We start from the raw sequence: 22,404 nt of genomic DNA, 5'->3' as shown, positions 1-22,404 counted from the left end.
AGATGTCATTTTCAGTGCTGTTTTTTTACGATTTTACCAGAGATATAGGCATACAGAATCAAAGTAATCCACAATGCAGATGACAACAATTACATCTTGTAGGAAAAACAAATATTTAGGCCGAGTTTGTCTACATTTTGGCAAAATGCATATCCCAATTTTGTTGGCCACGGGCTGCGCAGCATCCGACATGATAATTCTAACTGCTGCTCTAGTTGTTGGGTACATTCAGTTCGGGACATTTAGAGTGGATGAATTATCTGCGTTTCCATTATATACTGACCAGGGTTATTTGACATCAGACACCTTTCAGCCAGGTGTTATTTGGTGTAAATTCCCCCGCGTAAATCGGCCATGCGTGCGGGATAAGGGCACCAATCTCGCAAAGAAGAACCCCATATCCGTTCGAACGTCATTCGATCATCCCTTTGAACCATTGAGTTTGTTGTGGTATGGAACAGTTCGACAGGGCACATAATCATTTACGGTGCACAATAGAATTGTATTGTGTATCCATTGTGTGAGGAAAAATAATTCCAGGCCACCGTATAGAACTGTTGAACTGTGCCGATAGACTTTGGACAATAGAAGGGAATGTTCTGTCACTGTTCCAACCAACATCACATTTCAGTGGTTACCTGGCCTGAAATGATAACGGGATGACAGATAGATCACAGTCATGATCAATTTTTAAACGGACACACCTGCATCAAAGGGGTTTTATCCACCGAATACTACATGCACACACTGCAAAGTTTTCACATGTGTTACTTGTAACATTGCTGTTGAGAAATATAAAAGGAAACTAATCAGAGTAGAGTCTATTTTTAAACAATGTGAGTTAGTATTGCTAATTTCGATATTACTACCAAACCACTGGATTGGCCTGAGCTCTCTCATGGCAACACTCATTACTTTTTCATGTGTGTGTACACTAGCTGTTAAAGAATGGTCTTAAAATGCACGAGTACGATGTCAGTAAATACATTGTACACTTGGGTTTACTTTTTGTGAATTATTGAGTATGCTTATTAAGGGTTGACCATAGGTACTACGATTTTGCCTAGGACTTTACTCTAAAAACAATTAAATCTCTTTCAAAAGATGGAGATGGAAATGAGTCGTAACATAATGCTCAATTCAATCTTTTCAGGAGGAAGATGCTCGAATCATCATTGGAAGTTTCGGCGAAAACGCAGCCAGGCAGGTGTTTTGTGAGGTACTGTAATCTACTGACTGGTTTGTAGGCCTGTTTTCACTACAACGGCGGTTTTGGGAAACTGTGATGTTATCACAGCCGTTGAATTTATTTTGATGTGTGTTATTGGTTCGTAAGAACAGCAGTGTCGCTAGAGTACCCCGCTGTAGTGAAACGAGAGTTTTGAGTGATGACGTTGGTTACCATTTCGCGTCATTGTTTTAGGGACGCTTGGTTCAGATCGACTTCTTCTGCGTTTCTATCACAAGGTCAATGAGATATATCTGAAATGAAATATTGCAAACACTGGCAGTTGTTTATTTTTTATTCCGCCTATTGTATAGTATGACTTATCCGGCCATTACGACCAACTTGTCCAACGAGCAAATTATTGAATATACACATTCCAGGCAAAGTTGTGAAAGGCCTGATTAGGGTTACATGCTCATGGAAATCGTCCTAGGCGTACAATGGGTGATTTCAAAGTTGGTTTTGGTTTTAGTGTTGGGTGTTAGTGTCTGTTTTATTCTTAATTTCTACCCTTCATAACCTATGTCTGGATAAGACCAAGTTGAGGTTTTAGTTTAACACCAACACCTGGTTTTATCTAAACTTCTAAAAGCTGGACTGAAACTAAGAAGAGGTTTTATTTTGCAGGTAAAACTAACAACATCTGCATTTTCCATAATGAGCACAGATGTGAGGAGACTAAATGCCAACATTGTGAAGTCTTCATCTTGACCACAGAGCCATCACTGTGACTGAATGTGCTTGTCTTTGTCAATGTCTAACGTGCCTGAGTTGTCCTGACCAGCACGATTTGAAAATGGTGTCAATTCCAGCCAGGCCTATATTGTGATCAAAAAATATGGTCTGCTGTTGAAAAGAAACTCATAAGTGAAAAGCCCATAATTTGGCCTGGATTATGTACATGTATATTATTCAATAATTTGCGTGTTAGGCAGGTTAGTCGTAGTGGCCTGATAAGTCATACTATACATTATTGTAGCAAACATTGTGTGCGCATGCATTGAGGTCGAGAAGACTTTGGTCGGTACTTCACAGTTTTATTGCCCAAAAAAAGTTATAAACACGGTAAACTGAAATATAGCAAGAAAAATACATTTATAGTATTAATATATTTCGGATTTGTAGTAACCACTTGACGTATTCGTGGTGTTGGTCGAGGCTGGGAATCGATATTACATTAGTTTATTAAACTAACAACAAGCGACATGCGCATGTCTGGTTTTATGGGCACCTATGCAATCTAAACCTGGTCGAATTCTATCCTCAGAGTTAATGTAACGGTATGTGTAAAGTTGAAAAACAGAACAGCCATATTTTGAGAGTTTTTGCTTATTACGATAAGGTCATTTATGTATATCACTTTACATTCGCTTAAAAATGAAACACAGAAAAGAAAATCGACCGCTGCGAACTCGGGCCGCTGGCTTGTTACGCCAAGTGTGTTTACCATTTTATCATACCCTATTGTGCACTGATCCGGCAGACAAGACATGGGAAAAACAAAAAAATTACCACGAAAAAATGCATTCAAACTTCACCAAAATCAAGGACATTGTACAAACGACCGACTTTAATAAGATGACACCGAACTCGCCTCACCTGATGTACGTGATTGCCTCCAGAGCTTGGCAAGTAGTACATTTGAGCAAATGAAGAGAAAAGGAAATCTACTATAAAATTATTATTAAACTCTGAACTGAATAGATACAGTACACTCACTACACATGCTGCAGATAATGCAGGAAAAAGTATGGGAAAGGGAGTGGCAATGTGTAGAACTAGTGAAATAGGTCTAAATAATATCACCTCTGTCAAACGGTTACACGTGAATATAACTAAGATGTTACCTGGTATAATGATGTTGGTTGTTTGAATAATTTGGGATTAAAAACAGAGAAATTTGGGGTAAACCAGCACCAGGTTCAACATCAGTAAGACCAAGATGACCTCAATTAGTAACAACTGAAACGCATACATTAATTAATGATGTAATCAGTTCAAACCAACCAATTGATAGAATAATTGACGCCCCGAAGAAGAATTAACTGCACTAGGTTTCACAGAATATGCCTTGAGAGAAGTTAAAAGAGGCTGGTTATGATGTTGCTGCTGTAACGAGGTTTAAATATATGCAAATAGAAGAGCTAGAAAATAAGCTTAAAAATTCAACCAGAGATTATGTAAACTCTGTAGAAGAAGATGTTGAAAAAAATCTAGCATTACAAGAAGAAATTGTTAAAGTTAAAGACAAACTTGATATGGAAAGAAGAAAGGTATTTGAGTTGGACAGAGAAACGGAGAGTGGTGCAAGCATAATGAAACGGTTAATAACTGATGTCTTGAAGAAACCAGACACAGAAATCCCTCTATAGGATAGAATTAAGTTTCTCTTCAAAATGGAAGGCTTAACAATTGATGCCGTAGTAGCAGCTATTCCTATGGCGTTAACAACTCTAGGCCTGCTTATCAGTAGTGCTTTGAAACCTGTTCCTAAACCGGGATCAGGACCAGGACCGGGACCACCTAAGCCCGATCCTAAACCTTCGATACCAGATACTAAGGACGTTAAGATCTGGTGTTACTGGTGAAACTAGTGACGAAAAGACATTTAAGAAAGTGTTCGGTAATAAACACAAGCTACCATTGAATTTTGAGATATATTACAGTCATGCTCCGTTTTACAGGTTTCCAATTGATGAGTAAGTAATCATTGAGATCACATTAGCGCCCAAGGAAAAAATCATAGTAACAGACACAAGTGTAGCAATGAACTACAAACTTGAAAATATATGTTTTGAATACAACACAGTAACTCACAAAACAATATCCAGTCTGCTCAGTAACAAGTACAATTCTGGCTTCTCAATCTATTACGATTGGGGAGATCATTTCAAGACCGTCAGTGTTCAAGCTAATGATACAGTAATTAACGAGAATATCAATTTTCCAAGGATGTCCATTAAAGGCGTATTGCATCTATTCGTGTCAGATTATGTTGACGGTTCTAGAGTTTCCGAGATGTTTGAAAACCCCAATATCACTAAAGTACAGATTACAAGAGAGGTTGTTTCTCATCAAGTGCTCCCCGAAGGAATGAGAATGATGGACCAATGGGAGGGGTTCAAGGAGCAATTCATGTCTGAAGATCTAAGGAAAACTCATGACTGTTTCATGACAATAACATTGATTCTAGAGACTACCCAGAACGGAGTTCAAGTGATTTAGCTATCAATCTCAAAAAAGAAATTCAGAGTTCATATAGTGTTAGCTTAACTGATGCAGGAATACCTTGTTCCTTTCACAACATAAGTGAAGCTATGGATAATAACATATTTTATATATTAATTGGTCGACTGTTGTCAGAGATTACGATATCTGATGGTCTTTGTGACCTAGAAAGTTTTACAAAAATGTTTGCAAATCAATTGAAAGAACATAACGTAAGTAGAAATGCTGATAGATTTTATTTAGAAGAACCCACCAGCAAGGTGTACATGCAATTAATAAAGAGAAGGAATGAGCAATATCAAATTATGTTTATGGGTAAAAGCAATGTGTGCTGACGATGTAGTTTTCAAGCGTCTGCTATTAGTATAATTATGAGGGTCAAGGTCATATCATAATCGAGCGCCCTGATTGGTTGGTTTTTTCTGACTTCGCGGCGGTCGGAGTTGGATCATTGCGACAGACAGAAAAGTCTTGGAAGAGAGAGGATCGCCTATTTTTCAGGATTCAAAAACGCCCTAAATTCGAGAACGTCATGCCAGGGGTATAGAAGAACGAAGCCTGCTGTTTCCACAGACGGACGACCTAGAGAAGGAAGGACTGAGCATCTTGTATCCATCGAAAAAATGAACTTTTGAATCCTGTCAAAACATTCAAAGTTTGAAGGCGTAGCCGCCATTTTTAAAACTCCGTCTTATCGTAAACATTAAAAATAGCTAAATAAGATCATAACTACTTGGCAGGGGATCCCCTTATAACATTAAAAACCTCTCTTCCGAACTTTGGCCAAATTTAACTGATTTAATATGTTGACGTCCATGTTTTAAAGACTTTAGTTAGACAATCATGTTGACTTGTTTAGTCTTTTAACATATTATTACATGGCGGATGTACACTGTATAGTACACCGTCTTCAGTTACATATTGTTTGTGTCGGAATTAGCCGGCAGCACAGTATTTAGTGCATTTCGCACAGTGCATTTACTGCACCTGTGTCTCACAACTGGTTGACCAGTCTTACCGAGCCAAAGGGTGTCGCCACTTGGGAGCTGTTATCGTCGAGCTGCCCAGCGGTAGGGGGATTACGTTTCATCTAGAATTGACATGCATTTACAGATGTTTAGATAGATGTCGCCATTATAGATGATACCTGTTGCAGTCTAGTCTTTTAGCCGGACGCCGTTCGTACCCCGTTATTGCCATAGTGATGTCAAGTCGTTGAGCCAGATGTCACTTGTAAATCCCCGTTAATACCGTCAAACTAACGTAGATGTCGCCAGCTGTGGATGTCGCCGCCGTAGATGTCGCCTGCTGTTGGAGGTCACTGCAATATATGTTGCTGATCTGATGTGACAGGTGAGAAGCCAGACGTGGTCAGCCGAGTAAACGTTGTGAGTTCACTATTATTCCAGTTTTGAACCTTTAGTTAGTTGGTCACACTGGTATATATATTTTAAGCATTTACTGCTGTAAACGCTTGTTAGTCAATAGTAAATATCAACATAGTGCTATATAGTTGAAAGCACTCTTAAGTCATAACATTTAAACGACCTATACCGAACTAAGACTTTATAACATTGAACTGCCCCTTACGAGGAGAACCGATGTCGACAACAGGATCATCGAGGACCGCCTGCTGAATCTTCATGCCAGGGATCCAGAATCCAGTTTTCAAGAATACGTTAGCCTGCTAGTAAGATATACCTATTTAGAGTAGATATAGATACATACAGTCCGCAATCGTCGGTACATGGTCTCTCCGACCGGATTTATTAGAAGACCAGCCAGATAATCGTTTGTTTGAATTTAAAATATTTCTCCTCGTAAGTTATAATGGCGTTCTTTCAGCTTCGAAAATCCACTCGTGCCAGACAGCGACCATCGTACCTGAGAGACTATGAAGCTTATGGAGATGACGATGATAACCCGTTGGATTTAGAGAAAGTAGAAGTGGCGAGGCTCGCTATCCATAGTCGTATGGTCCGAGATGTCCAGAAAGTCAACGCCAAGATGTTGGCGAAAGGGAGCAGAACTCTGTTGAGAAGACTGGTGGTGAGAATGGCGATGGCCTTGAAGGAGCTTGAAAAAATACGGAAGGTGAGCTTGCTGACTTCCCGAGACGATGTAGAGAGAGTCACACACTGGTATGAAGGAGTGAGAAGAGAGCTTGAGGATTTAGAAGATGAAGTAATCGAGCATAATGATGACAGGGCGGATGAGACAGCCACAGCATTTAGTGATGTAGGAAGCCTTACCTCAGCTCATCAGCCCTTTGATGAAGAAGAAGAAATTAGTGCAACTGGTGGGATGGGTGAGATACCACCAGCGGAGGAACAGCCTCCTGTTGTGAATGGTGAGCCGCCAGAGATAAACCAGGTTGAAGATGAACAGCACCCCGGTGAAAATGGTGCAGTCGAAACCAAAGCCGATCATGTTGGCCCTAGAGAGACAGATGTCAAACCAGAAGTACAGAAGCCAGATGAGTTGGATGAAGTTCATGCACTGCCAGACAACCCTCTTTTACAGTTAGATGCAGGGAGAGTTAAGACCACAGCTACTACTGTCACAGCCCCAACCTCTGTGCCTCAGCAGGAGATACCACAACTGAAGCCTCAAGTTGACAGGAAGGAAGCCAAATTAACCTTTCCAGCCAACCTTCAAAAAGTTGAGAAGACAACGGTGTCGGATAGAGCCCAGAGAAAAGCCGAGATAAGGACTAAAGTTGCTGAGTTCCGTGTGAAGTAAGAGAAGTTGCGTTATCTTGAGGAGCATAAGATTACAGAGGCTGAGCGAGATTTAAAGCTGAACCGTACCAGGGATGAAGCAGAGAGAGCCGCCTATGAGACAAAGTTGTGGAACGATGGAGCCAACAACATGCCGTCCTCTCCTCATTCGATCCCGGAGATGAGTAAACCTACCTTTATGAAGCTTTCAACTAGTAAGCCACCCACTTCAACTTCAAAACCAATGGTTACTTCCACTCCACGTCCACCCTTAGCTGAGATTATGGAGAAGATTAAAGACAGATCTGAGGTTTCCTGGAAGCTACCATCACCTTCGTTTAACCTATCAAAAGTTCACACTGAAGAACTTGTTGACGAAGATCTAGCGAAAATGAAGAATGTCCCGACGTTGTTTCATCGAATGGCAAAGCCTCGTTTACCTACTTTTGGCGGGGAGAGCGATAAGTATGTGTATTGGAGAGCACAGTTTAACTTGTTTGTGGATAAATTGGATCTGCCTATTCATGTTAAGATGTTGATACTCAAGCAGTCACTCTCTGGAAAAGCCCTGCAGTTGGTAGATCGTCTTGGATATACCGACACTCAGTATACAGTGGCATTGGCCAAGTTAGATCAACGTTTTGGCGGAGAGAGAAGATTGCTCCAGAGGCATATTGATTCCATTATGAGACTCCCAGTCATCAAAGAAGAGAACAATCTCCAGGCCTTGGAAGAATTGTCTGACCGTCTTTGTGATGCAGTGGCGGAGTTAGCAGATGCAGGTAGAGAGTTTGAGTTGATCGGCCCATCTCCTTTGTACTCGCTAGTAATTCAGAAGATACCTGAATCCATTTTGTTACAGTTGCATGAGAAGCGGATGTCTGATCCAGATGGGATAGCTGCCTTTGCGGATTGGTTGAGCCAGTTGGTGGCTCTCAGACTGGAGCTAGCCGAAGTTAAAGGGAAACAGAAAGAGCGAGACGGTGGTGAAACAAAGAAGAAATCAGCCTCAGAATTCTACTCGAAATCTAGAAATTTCCATAAGAGCCAACGTTAACCAAATAAAGCCACCACTGCATCCATGACTGCCTCTGGGAAAGAGGATTGTTTAGCTTGTGGACAGTTGCATAAATCTGAAACATGCAAAGGATGGAAGGCGTTAACACTTACCCAGAAGTGGGATTTAGCTAAGGAGAAGCGAGCTTGCTATAGATGCCTTAGTATTTCACATTTTGGGAAGGATTGTAAACAAGATCAGAAGTGTGGATTTGATGGATGTCAGTATAATCATCACCAGCATCTACATGCCCCTTTAACTGAACCTCATAACACAGCACGGAAGCCAAAAACAGACAAGTCAACAAAACCTATCAAGAAGAAACCCTATAGTGTCAAGAATACCAGCACAACCTGTAATAAAGCGAGTCAAAAGAGCCCAGGAAGTTTAGATGATGCAATAGCACTGAGATTGCTTCCAGTCAACGTGATAGGACCAGATGGTGTGAAATTGGCTCTGCATGCCTTATTAGATGAGGGATCTGACACAAGTTACGTGAAGGAAGAAGTATTACATACCTTGGGAATCAAAGGAGAAATGGGAAAACTATATATCGCCACCATTTCCAGTGAGGTTTCTTGTAAAAGCCAGAAAGCTGAGTTAGTTATAGAGAGTTTAGCTGAGAATTTTAGAAGGAAGATAGAAGTCTGGACAATGCCTAAGATGTGTACTAACCTGAGGGTGCTGAATTGGAATCAGTTGAAGAAAAGCTATGGTCATCTGAGTGGCATCCAGTTTCCAACCAGCCCTGGTGGAAAGAATGTTGATGTGGTACTTGGATCAGATTATCCCGAGCTGGGAATTTGTTTAGAGAAACGGCAAGGAAACCCAGGCGAGCCAATAGCCAGAAGAACTCCATTGGGATGGACCTGTGTCGGGAAAGTAAAGACTGGAAGAGCCCGGATTGGGAACAGCCTGTGTACATCTATTCGATCAATTACCAGACCGAGTCAGATTGATGAAGAGATGAGAGCGCTGTGGAATCAAGATTTGATAGAGAATCCAGATGTAGACAATTTTAGTCCTGATGAGAAGAAAGCCATAGCCAAAACCAAAGAATCTTTGAGATATATCGGAGATAGATTTGAAGTTGGAATACCTTGGAAGGGAGAGAAACCCAATCTTCCTGACAATAGAAGTATGGCTGAAAAACGACTGAGAAGTCTGGAAGAATCGTTCCTGAGAAGGCCAGAGGTGGGAGAGCAGTACAAAAACGCATTCAATCAGAATATCGAGAAGGGATACATAAGAAAGTTGTCACCTGAAGAGGAATCCGAGAAAGGATGGTATCTGCCCCACTTTGCCATTGTGAAGAAAGATAGAGAGACCACAAAAGTGCGAATAGTATACGATGCAGCTGCGATGTTTGAAGGGAAAAGTCTGAATGATGAGATGTTGCCCGGGCCAAATCTGCAGAATGACCTTGTTAAGATATTGCTCAATTTTCGTCGTCGTCCCGTAGCCTTGGTTGGAGATGTGAAGGAGATGTTCAACCAACTTGTTTTGAAACCAGACCACTCTACTAGATTTCATCGCCTGTCATTGAGAGATTTACAGCCAGATCGTCCCATAGATACGTATTAAACAGTTAGAGTGGTATTTGGAGATCGAGCTTCACCTTATTTGGCTATGTTTGTACTGAGGGAGCAAGCAGACCGAGAGTCTAAGAAATATCCAGTAGCTAGCCAAGTGATAAAATCTTCGACTTACATAGACGACATTATTGATAGTTTTGAAACTACAAAAGTGGCCAGGGAAATACGAGAAGACTTGCAGACGGTAGTAAAACCAGCAGGGTTTGACATCAAAAAATGGGGAAGCAACCAGATAGAAGTTTTAGAAGGTGTAGCTGAAGAATACAGAGCAGCAGGAGTAAAAATCAAAGAGAACAGCTTGCCTAGTATGAAAACTCTAGGAGTTTGGTGGGACGCGGAGAGTGACCGGTTCACCTACAACGTCAAACTGGATCAAGAAAGCATCACAACCAAGAGGCAGTTGCTGAGCCTGGTGGCTTCGATCTTTGACCCCTTTCAATTGTTGGCCCCTCTGGTAGTCAGAGGCAAGATCGCCCTGCGGATGTCATGGTTATCCGGGCGAAACTGGGATGAGGAACTGCCAGCAGATGTCCTCAAGTTGGTTGCCAGCTGGGTGACACAGATGAAGGAAGCCAAGAATCTGTCCATTCACAGATGTTACCGTCACCGGACTGTCACAGATATCCAAGAAGTCACAATTCATATATTCACCGACGCTTCCAAAGACGCTTATGCTGCAGTGGCATACTTGAGGTTCGTGTATAGTGATCGAACAATAGAAGTGACGTTTGTTGCAGCGAAGATGAGAGTGACGCCACTGCGAGCGACGAGTATTCCTAGGTTGGAGCTGATGGGAGCAGTAGTGGGTGTGAGACTAGCCAAGTCAACAGCCAAAGTTTTAGAGATACCCCTACAAGATCACCACTTTTGGACAGACAGTACTGACGTTCTGTATTGGGTTCATGGACAATCCAGGAAATACAAGCATTTTGTGGCTGATCGAGTCTCGGAGATACATGAAGTTTCTTCACCCCAGCAGTGGGCTCATATTCCTGGGAAAATTAATCCAGCGGATGATGCTACTAGATGTCTTAATGTCAACGAGATTTCAGACCAGGACAGGTGGTGCAGAGGAGCAGAATTCCTGAGAGAGGAGAAGGATAAATTGCCAGAAATGAATGTGATGAAAACCAAAATTGTTTTTTCAGTGAGTGCAGAGGCTGGAGCAGAGGAGAAGAAGAATGCTAACACCACTTTTACTCAGAGGAATTTCGAACCAACCATTCTTACTGACAGACACTCAAATTGGGTAAAGCTCAGGAGGGTGATGGCATGGGTTCTGCTGTTTGGAGGTGTCATCCAAAGGAAAGAGACCCGGTAGACATGTTAGAGGAGTTAACGGTCTACTCGCAGATATAAGAGTGAGATTCTGGCCTGTGAATGGACGAGAAGCAGTGAAGAAAAGTGGAAGAGGCTGTATAGACTGTAAGAAGCAGAGAAAACAGATGTGTGAACAGAAGATGGCGCCACTTCCAAGCCTAAGAGCTAACATCCCGTTAAGAGCGTTCGCCCATTGTGGAGTGGACTATGGAGGACCATTCCTAGTCAAGTTGACCCGAAATACCAAAGCCAAGAGATAATATATGTCTATTTACATGCTTATGTTCCAGAGCAGTTCACCTAGAAGTCGCCTTTGGTTTAGATTCGGCCAGTTTCTTAAACGCCTTGACCCGGATGACCGCCAGGCGAGGACGTCCTTTGGAGATGGTCTCAATTAATGGGACACACTTTATCGGAGCAGAAAGAGAGTTGAGAGAATTATTGCAAGAAATCGACCAGACAAAAGTTGGTAAAAGGTTAGCTGAGCAAGGAATTCACTGGCGGTTCAACCCCCCTCTTGGGTCGCATCACGGAGGAGTATTTGAAAGCATGATCAAAGCAGCAAAGAGAGGAATGAAAGCGATATTGGGTGAAGCTTGCGTAACAGACGAAGAATTACTAACCGCAGTGAATGAAGTAGAGGGGCTGTCGAATGCAAGACCGTTAACCTACTGCAGCAAAGATCCTAAAGATGAAGCTGTACTGACGCCTAACCACTTTTTAATGGGACAGGCTAGAGGTCAGTTAGCACTCATGGTAACAGACGAGATAGCATTCAATCCCAGGAATCGATGGAGATACATCCAAGAATTAGTGAAGAAAGTTTTGATAAGATGGCAAAAGGAGTATTTGTCATTGTTGCAGAACCGGCCCAAATGGATGGGAGAGCGAGAAGATTTGAAAATAGGGGATATTGTGTTAATGGTAGACCCCAACTCTCCGAGAGGAAAATGGCCTTTAGGGAGAGTGTCAGAAGTATTCCCTGGACAGGATCGTAGATAATGATAATGAAGTTCTTGTATAGCGCTTTTCCATGGATTTGGTCCGTGCTCAAGGCGCTCCCTCTCCGTGTGATCTTGTAAATAAGTGCGTTTTTAGTTGTGCCTTGAAAGTGTCAGTGTTTTGGCAATCTTGTATGCGCTTGGGGAGTTTGTTCCATAGCCGTGGCCCACATGCAGCGAAGCTACGGTCCCCAAAGTTCGTTTTCGTTCGTTTTTCACAAATAACCGTTGAACCAGATCTTGTTGTTCGTGTAACCTCCTTGGTGCAAAGAAGTTCCTGGAGGTACGTTGGCGCAGATTGTCTCAGACATTTGAATACCTGCAGGAGGATTTTGAATTCAATCCAAGCAGACACTGGGAGCCAGTGTAACTCGCGCAGTGTTGGGGTTATGTGCTCAGATTTCTTCGTCCTGCACACAATTCGCGCCGCAGTGTTTTGTACACGCTGCAAGGGCGCGATCGTCTTCTTTGGAAGGCCGTACAAAATGGCATTATTGCAGTCCTATCTGGAAGTGACGAATGCATGCACTAGGCGTTCTCGACTTGTCTGATCTAGGTATTTTCCTATCCGGTCTATGTTGTAGAGATTTGCGTACGAGGCCTTGCAGATCATTTTTATATGGGTCTGCATAGTCATATTCTGATCGATCCAAACACCAAGGTCACGAACACATGGAGATTTGGGAATCCAGACTTCTCCTACTGAGATACCTGTCACCGAGCCTGTTCTACGAGAGGATACGATGTTACACAGATCAGTCTTAGGAGCGTTTAGGGCGAGTTTGTTGACGGACAGCCATTCCTTAACATCCGATATGCAGCTCTCAGTCTGATTCACCATCTGTGTGCCTTGAGATTGATCACCACAACGTGCCGAAGAGATGAGTTGATTGTCATCAGCATACAGTTCGTATGGGACACCATTTCCACGCATGACATCACTAAGCGGCAACGTATAGATTGTGAATAAGACGGGTCCCAGTACGGAGCCTTGTGGCACTCCATATTCAAGAGTAACGCGATTCGAGGAGGACTGACTGATTACTACCGACAATTGTCGATCTTGAAGGTAGGATTCGAACCACTTTAATGTCATATCGTTCAGACCAATTCGTTCGTGTAGCGTGTCAAGAAGTATCACATGATCTACAGTATCGAACGCGGCTGACAAGTCTAAAAGCACCAATAACACTTCATCTCCAACATCCAGAGAAGTTAGTACATCATTGGTAATCCTGAGTAGTACTGTATCCGTGCTATGGCCCTCTCTGTAGGCAGACTGGTGTGGATCATACAGACTGTGTTCCGTCATATGTTCCCTCAAGCGCACTGCCACTATTCGCTCAATCAGCTTTGAGAGATAAGTCAAGTTCGAAACTGGGCGATAGTTACCCAATACCTCTTTGTCAAGTGACGGCTTTTTGAGGAGCGGTTTTACTAACGCAAACTTTAGGCATGGGGGCACATGGCCCAACTCGTATGACATGTTTATGATCTTTACAAAGGTCGGCAAAAGCGAGTCAACACACTCTTTCATAAGCGATGTAGGGATTGGGTCGAGAGAACATCCCTTAGACGGAAGAGAGAGTATGATCTTCTTGATCTCACTTTCTGATGTTGGGCGAAAGTTCCGAAGTACATGGTCACCATTCGTTTCTATGCGACCTGACGCTGTTCCTGTAGCAGAGGCACCATTTTCGAAGCTGTTACGAATCTTCCTGATCTTGTCACTGAAAAACTCGCTAAAATCCTCAGCAAGCTTTTTTGGGTCTGAATGTTCTGGTAAAGGTGACACAGTCTTTTTCCCCAGAAGCTCATTGACAATTTTGAACAGGTCACGGTTGCTACTCGTTTCAATCCTGGTCCGGTGAAACAACAGCTTAGCTTGCTTGATAAGAACACATACCGCATAACTCTGGGCTCGTAAGATTTGCCTGTTTATCTCAGTCTTGTCCTTCCGCCATGCCCTATCATACCTCCGCCGGACCAATCTGGCTTGCGAGATCTCATCCGTGAACCAAGGGGCCTTATTCCTAACCACTACTGAGCGGGTAACCTCGGGCGCATGCTTATCTAGAATATTACGGAGTACAGAGTCATATTGCTCCACCAGATTGTCCAAGTCGTTGCATGGGTTTAACACAAGACTCGAAGCCTGAACATCCTCACGGAAAAGCTTAGCATCAATGTCTTTGAGTTTCCTGTAGATCACTGATTTGGTAGCATTTTGTGGTTTCGGTATCTTTATCGCACAATGAACAGCGAAGTGATCAGTAGAAAGTGATGGATCTACTTCGATATCACAAACAGCACTGACATCACTACTGCGAGTAAGCACCAAGTCTAGCATATTGCCCTTGACATGTGTGGGTGCGATTACATGCTGAGTAATACCGTAGAGTCAGAAAGGTCCAGGTTTACTCCGAAGGAAAGGAGTGAAGACGTCCTGTCAGCAAACTAGCCCTGCTGCTGCCCGGAGCTGAACGAGAAGAAGATGTAGATAGTCGTTAGAGGCCTTAGACAAAATTAGATGAGGAACCAGAGTCAGAAATTAGCAGAGATAGCAGAATTGATGCGTGACTATGTCTAGTCACAGGGGGTGATGTGCTGACGATGTAGTTTTCAAGCGTCTGCTATTAGTATTATTATGAGGGTCAAGGTCATATTATAATCGAGCGCCCTGATTGGTTGTTTTTTTCTGCCCAGTTGGTCCAGCCAAGCGGGGAAGGACCGGAGCGATCTGTCACTCAAAACACCGTTTAGCCCCTCGCACGTACCAAAGAAGCAGTGAACGTCAGATATTGATAAATCAAGCGGATAAAGATACCCAAAAAGGTCTATAATCCTTATAAAAACTAATCGGTTGAAAGGAAGAATTTTAATACTTGGATACGGACGAAACAGTCCATTAGCTTACAGTCAGCTGCCCAACGAGGCTTCACTATATGTTGCCGCTTATTAACTCTTAATGACGCCTTTTAGTTGCTTAAAGGAACTTCCTACTCATAATGGTGTAGTGGAAACCAATCCTATGACCAATGACCTTATTGGCCGTGTACACATTTGACTAGATACTGACCACATCGGGTTCGACACCTCCGGATCAGTATAAGCGGTCCAGAACCAGTTCTGGCGAGAGAGCGACTTTAAGTAGCATCGGCGAGGGGTATTAAGTTATTTTGACGGCAGATCTCAACCTTAAAACGAGCAAGGTTCTGCTCAAAGACCCAGAAGGAATCAACGCAGGGGAATTTATGCTCGTCATGCCGAATCTTGACCTTATAGAACCCAAAGTGTAATACCAAATAATTTCAGAAGTTTTTATAAGTAAGGAAAAATAGAGAAATGAGCAAAATGCTTTGGGACCATCGGTCACTACTTTGACATCTACAACACCTCCCCCCCTGGGGAAAGATTCGACCCGAATCTCCCGGCCCTACAACTCGCGATAGGCATTCAACGGCAATACATACAATGACTATAGAATCATAAAAAGTTACAAATATCCACATACCCGTAATGAACTATAATATAGTTAGAAATTTCCAAAATATACACAGTCATACCCGTGGAATATAAACTGTCAGATATTTCAAAATATCCGAGAAAAAAAGGAAGAAAAATAATATATATACTAGGCCAGAGCCCTCTATTTAACAGTGTGTACATTTTGACCATAACTTTTGGTGAAAAAGTACACTTAGGACCAATCAATCAGCACAAAATTTTATATGTAACTATCAAAAAGCAAATTTCCGTGATGGCCTGATTCTGTAGATTAAGAATCAACCACAGATTGAGAAATACGTGTAATTCCACTTTGATCCATCCCAACTATGTATTTACCACAGCTTGGCATTTTGATAAGCACTATGTGCCAGTGCCACACTTCCGGTCGTGGATTAATACATGTATCTGCCCTATATATGTAAATGTACCCCGTTATGCCGATTCTGAGGAAATCATTCGGTATATCCTTGACACAACACGTAAAAACAAATATTTGCAGTTGGTAGTCAAAATAATCTCCCCATTCATAAAAGTAATCACAGTTCGTAAAGTCCGTAAAGTCCAAAATGATCTGCCAATGCAAGGTACTTCCCTGAGAGCGTAAAAATAAAAACGACTTGAGAGTCAAAAGAGAGTCTAAAATATTTCTCAAATGACAAGTGTCACTGTTACAGTCACTTCCCTCCCGGGAAAGAGGACTCGTCCTCGATGTAAAAGTTCCTTCTGGCACCAGCATCTCCGTTTAACACATACTGCACCGCTGCAAAGCCCTGTGGTGATGGTCTATATGATGTGCTGACGCGTAGGTACTGCCTATAAATCCGATATATATTTTGGGGGGGGGGTCGGTACCGGCAATATGTCAAGCGTCCCACAGCGTCTTAGAATCCGATGAAAGCGAAGGTCGGGCACCGGCAATAGGTCAAGTGTCCAATAATCTGGCGACCAGGAGTTCCGGAGTTGAATAACGTTCAGCAGCTCCGTGACGTGGTCCTTGCAGGTCAAACCGCACGGAGTTTTCGAGGCAATGGTATATGAGATAGGATACGACGGCATCAGAACATCCGTTTGAATATATAGGAGTACCCTTCCGTTCCATCGGCATGATATAATAGCTGGTATCTGGCGGTTACGTCCGTTGGTCGGTTATGCCCAACCAACACGGCAATAGATTAGACGTAATGTCATTGGACGTTGGTTATGGCCAGTTACGCCCGGCCTGGTATCATCTCGAAGGTGACGTGGCTCAATGGACATATTTTGGTATTCAAAGTCCGCACTCGCATGGCTTTGAGTTTGGTGGCAGTATGCATAAATGAAGATAGTATATAAAGTTACCAATTTATTTCGACGTCCGTTCGAGATGTACATGTAGTTGACAAGGCAGAGTTCATACAATATGGTTGATACAGACGTGTCAATGAGCTGGAGCAGCAGAATAGGTCCCTATAGCTGGGCATCCAAACCAAGGATGTAGCCTATTCGCTTGCTATTCCGGAACTCCAAAACATGATCACAGAGCGACCTTATATAGTCTAGCAGTTATGAAACAGTTACGAAACCAAAACTGTTTACTAACAACGATCACAAAATAAAGTTATCATACTTGACTTGCTTCAAGAACTGTCAAACCCGTCAATCACGGACCTACCAGCCAGGTAATAATTGCATAAAACATGTAACATGTAACTCAAAATGGTCCCTTAAACGACTTGCACCCATTAGCTCGTCACGGACTCCTATGTCTTAGTCATTAAATTCCCAAATAATCACATTTGGAGCCAAAACCTGACCATAGGAATGTTATACCCTAACGACGAGGCTTTAAGTCGCCTTATGTTTTAGACTACTACTGAGAAAGGCTTCTGAGGAATTTCATGAACGGTGATAAGTGCCCTTTCACACGACCACAAGTTACGGCTATTAAACAACCGAATTTAATAACTTAATGAAGCCCTAAAATCCCTGTCTGGACAGTAAATCCGGCATTAAGAGTTATTACATCCACACGATCAGCCTAGACTGTCTTATACGGAAGTTACGCCTACTTTACACAATACATAGTTTAACAATATACATATGAACTTCATGATAAAGTAGCCAACTGGAACACTATCCATTAGACCGATAAAGAAATCTAACATTGGAGATATGATGACATACACATTTGATAAACCAATACAGTTACCATGTAAATCAAAGTTCAATAAAATAGAGATCATATTTTAATATGATCAGTTAAAACTGATGAAAACGACAACATTATCAATCCTAACGGTTTTGACGTAAGATACCAATTGTTAATAAAGACTATGACTTCGTCATAAGAGCAAGGCTCACTTCGTCAATAGAACAAGGCTCGACTATGACTTCGTCACAAGAGCGAAGCTCCAAAGCTCAACTATGACTATGACCATGACTATGACGTCAAGAGAGTTTTGCTCGACTTCGTTAAGAGAACAAAGTTCGACTTCACCTAACTAATAAAGGGTAAATCACCCTAATTATATGACAGGTATTGGTGCGATGATTGGTGGTGCTTTGCTGTTTTCAACCTGGTGATTAATTTCAATCCCTTTTTAACCTTAAGTTCGTCTATGTTATACTGCCTCTTGTCTTTAGAGATAACACTTTTTTCTTCTAAGGCATCTTAAATTGCCGTTTCATCCTTGTAAACAAACAGGACTAAAATCCTGATGTTCCCTGAAATCCTTCACAAACGAATTGTAATTCTGAACCAGTAACCAAACAGACAGATAATAGTGTCTTCCGGAAAAGGCTAAATGACATAACTCCGAAACCTTTTTCTTTGTGTCTCTACATTTAGCACAATCATCGATAATGAATAACATTTTTGAACCTGTAAATACTAGAGTAGCAAAATGAAGCACAAGATCCAAGTCACTTGACATAACTTCTGGATTAACTATGTGGATATTTTTATCTGCGTAAATCCATTTCCTGACGTGTGTCGTATTGTTGAAATAATATGTTGGACAGAAAATTACTATTTCATGGAACTAATTACGATATCCCTTTTGTAAGAGATCAAGAGTAAAATATATCTTGCCACTATAGTCACACCGGAGATGAGCATGTGGCTGGTAAATAAGCAGTTCTTCGAACTCCGTTCTCTGTTCGAACTCCGTTCACATGACTTTGTTCTGTTCTAGCTTTGTTTGCATTTCAAATCTATTGAAATAGAAATGAATTCAAAACTGGATACTGAAACAGAGCTCGAACTCGACAAAGTCCAGAGAACAGAGTTCGAACAGTATCGGAGGGATTTGTACTACAACCCTGAAAGTCATGTAGCTTATAGTTCATTGAGTAAAATGTAGAAACAGGTAAAGGAAGATAAAGTTCTGATAAAGTACAAGGAAGTGAACTAATTTCTAGATACCCTGCCAACCTACCAACTATACAAAACAGCTACTAAGAAATTCACCTTTTGAAAGACAATAGTATCTTATATCGATCAACAATTGCAAGCTGACCTGGTTGACATGCAGAAGTAGAATAAAAATAAAGGTTACAGGTACAGTCCTTCAAAAAAGTAAATGGACACACAAAAATCAAATTTTCTTGAAAACGGCTGGTGATAAATCGATGCGGTTTGCTGCATTTGATAGGGCATTTAATTGTGCATCATGATATCTACCACTTGGAAATTTGCTATTTTACCTATAAGTCAATTTTTTCGATTTATGAAAGGTTCCAAAATCAACTTTTTTATCACGCATTTTTTGGGGGCAAATTTTATATTGACTGGAAGCTTCTGTTGAGTTATGAGTGAATATCTAAGAAATTCCACAGTTTTCACTTGAATCTGCAACTTATTAACCCATTCGTGCAAAAGGGTTTTGTTACCCGGTCTTCTACTGCGGAGATGCCCCCTTGATATTATTCACCTGGCCCAGACAACCGGAATCATGTCACCATTTCAATGGCCTTGTTTAATATGCCTATGAATATCTCTCCCAGGCCTAGATTTGGCAGCTGGACAATGGGTTCACCAATATTACTTTACCCTCGCGTTTACAATACATCAATGTTAACAACATTTCCACCCCCATTCAAAACCTCAGCCAATAAGGAATTAACACTCGGGCTGCATGTTGAAACTGACATAATTGGCTATGGTCGACTTCTCCAAAGTAATTCCAAAGTCAATAAACAAGGTGCAAAATTTTGACATAAAGTGATGTTTTCCCACCAATTAACACAAGATATTTTCATCACCTTGATGGGGACGTGGGTTTTTCATCATGGTGATTCATCCTATCAAGAACAAGTACGAAAAAAATCGGAAACGAAAAAGTTGATTTTGGGGCCTTTTGTAAATCAATAAAAGTCGGTATTAGATAAAATGGCTAATTTTTATGTGGTAGATACCATGATGCACAACTAAATGTCCTATCAAATGCAGCAAACCGCATCGATTTATCACCAGCCGTTTTCAAGAAAATTTGATTTTTATGTGTCCATTTACTTTTTTGAAGGACTGTACATACTGACAGTCATAGATTTATTCAGCCGTTACGCTTGGGCTCTAGCAGTGAAGAGTAAGAGAGAAGAAGAAATCAAAGACGCATTTAAAGTGATTTTCAGAGAGGCAAAACCAGAAAAGATTCAATTCAATCCAAACACTTCAATGAACTCTTAAAAGAAAACAACATAGCATGCTTCTCAACATTTTCAAGTAAGAAGGCAACAGTGGTAGAAAGATTTAACAGATATTTAAAGGATACAAAATGGAAGTATTTCACTGCTAAGGAGACCAACAAGTGGACTGACCAGCTAGATGACTTGGTCAGTGGTAACAATAGCTCATTTCACTCATCAATAGGTATGTGTGACATGTACGAAGGAATAATGAAGAGAACGACTGGATGGTTCCTATAAACTTTGTTTCTGAAAAAATAGAAATGATCCAAAATTGATAACACTCTGAAATCCAATAACACCTTGTCACATGTCACTTCCGTTATATAGTATTAAAAGAAATTACTACCTGGAGTCACATAAATAGGCCGAGAAACAAGTACCTTGACCAAGAAACTCATTGCAAACAATTCCCAAGATCGTCAGGTGCTGCCACCAACACTACGGTGGACAAACTACAAAATCAGAGAAATCTCACATTTTCACTCTCTGTCATGAAAAGACCAATATTTCCCAACCAAATACCTAGATCAAACAAAGATTGAGGACAACAGTTCAGCTACCAGCAATGGCGTTTGAAATAAAATGGGAACTCACCATTATTGCAAATAGAGACTTCACCCTGAACATAATCACACAGATGGATATTCCTTCATACACATCAGCGTATGTCTATCTATAACCTGACCGGGACCAAATTAAAATGACAGCCATGGCTTTCAAAGTACTTTCCTGAGTCTTTTACTCACTTTCTATCAACATGATGGGGGTAAGGGGGATTATGTGCATTCTCCCTTTTTACCTGGAGTTGTTTCCATCCAGTTTCTTGGACAGAAAAAAGGTGTAAAATCCCTTCAACGAAAGGGGAAAAAGCCTGGGAAAACGTTCCTCCACACAGACGCAGAAAGAATCGCGAGGTCACAGAGAAAGTTGGCGCGAGTTAAAAAGCGCGCAGAATTCAAATCACAGTGTGTACTAGAATCGAAGAGCGCCTCAATTAAATTGAAAATAAAAGATTTTAAGTGAATATTAGTGCGCTTCACAACAGTATGAAACCAGTAGATGCTAGAAAGATTTAAAACGAAGAATCGGTATGGTACAACCTTTATGGTCTTCACCTCAAAAACCTTCGGTGATCCAAAGTACAATGTAGGTGACAGCGTAAGAATTTCAAAGTATCAGTCTATTTTCGGTAAAGGCCACCTTCCCAACTTCACCGAGGAAGTATTTCAGATCAAACAGATCATCTTCACCTATCCTATCGTCTACAAGCTTGAAAATTATCACAAAGAGTAAATACAAGGTTACCTCTACGAACAGGAATCGAGTTACGTTCCTGATCCTGATCCTGACCAATCAGAGTACAAGATCGAGGAGATATTAAGGTACAAGACCTGTAAAGGTAAGAAATACGGATTAGTGAATAGAGAATAATAGTAGAGAATATATTTAGTGAGTAACTACTCCATTAAACAATATTTGGGTTATTTAACCACCTCTTTCACAACGGGGGTATCTACCATTACAGGAGTATCTATCATCACAACCTTCTCTTTAACACTCTTTTACTTTTTCTAAAACTTAAAGTAAATTATAGCGACAATAACAACTGCTGCCACAGCTAGCTTACTTTGTAAGTTACCAGATGAGGTCTTAGAGACAGTTTCTTACTCTTGTTCAGGTTCTGGTTCAGGATCGAGCGAAGCCCTCTTGACTTTGTCTAGCTCTCTGCTGCTGGTTTAGGTTCTGGTTCAACCTTGTTGGGCTCAACCGGTTCTGGTTGTCTGGTATCCCTTTTCAACCTCTTAAATTCTTGTGACCTTTTACCTAACTCTCTAGACCATACTAATTGCTTCTCTGATCTTTGTTTCTTGGGTTTCTCAATGCTTGTCACCTGCATCACAGGAGTCTCGTGGTCCATTTATCTAAATTGATTTTCCTGACTTTGTCTGTTCTGGCGTTGCACATTTTGAATATCCTGACAATGCACTAAAGTGATAAGAGTTGATGATGCCAAAGCAGTTAATGCTCCCATCCTAAGACACAGCCCTAACCACTTGTCAAGTTCATTGGTAACGAG

At 41.4% G+C, this 22,404-nt stretch overlaps 1 protein-coding gene across 2 annotated transcripts in view; it reads left to right on the top strand.

The window, feature by feature from the left end:
- The window catches only part of LOC135493844 (gamma-aminobutyric acid type B receptor subunit 2-like), a 600,170-nt gene that overhangs the window by 229,754 nt on the left and 348,012 nt on the right, over positions 1-22,404 (top strand). For both annotated transcript variants that reach the window (XM_064781458.1, XM_064781459.1), the window contains one exon: positions 1,154-1,219. In XM_064781458.1, the coding sequence (XP_064637528.1) occupies positions 1,154-1,219 (66 nt within the window). The remainder of the gene's footprint in view (positions 1-1,153; positions 1,220-22,404) is intronic.

The sequence above is a fragment of the Lineus longissimus genome, chromosome 9, assembly GCF_910592395.1.
Source record: "Lineus longissimus chromosome 9, tnLinLong1.2, whole genome shotgun sequence".
NCBI classification, from domain to species: Eukaryota; Metazoa; Nemertea; class Pilidiophora; order Heteronemertea; family Lineidae; genus Lineus; species Lineus longissimus.
Note: the sequence above shows the minus strand (reverse complement) of the source record. Positions and strands in the feature narration are given on the sequence as shown.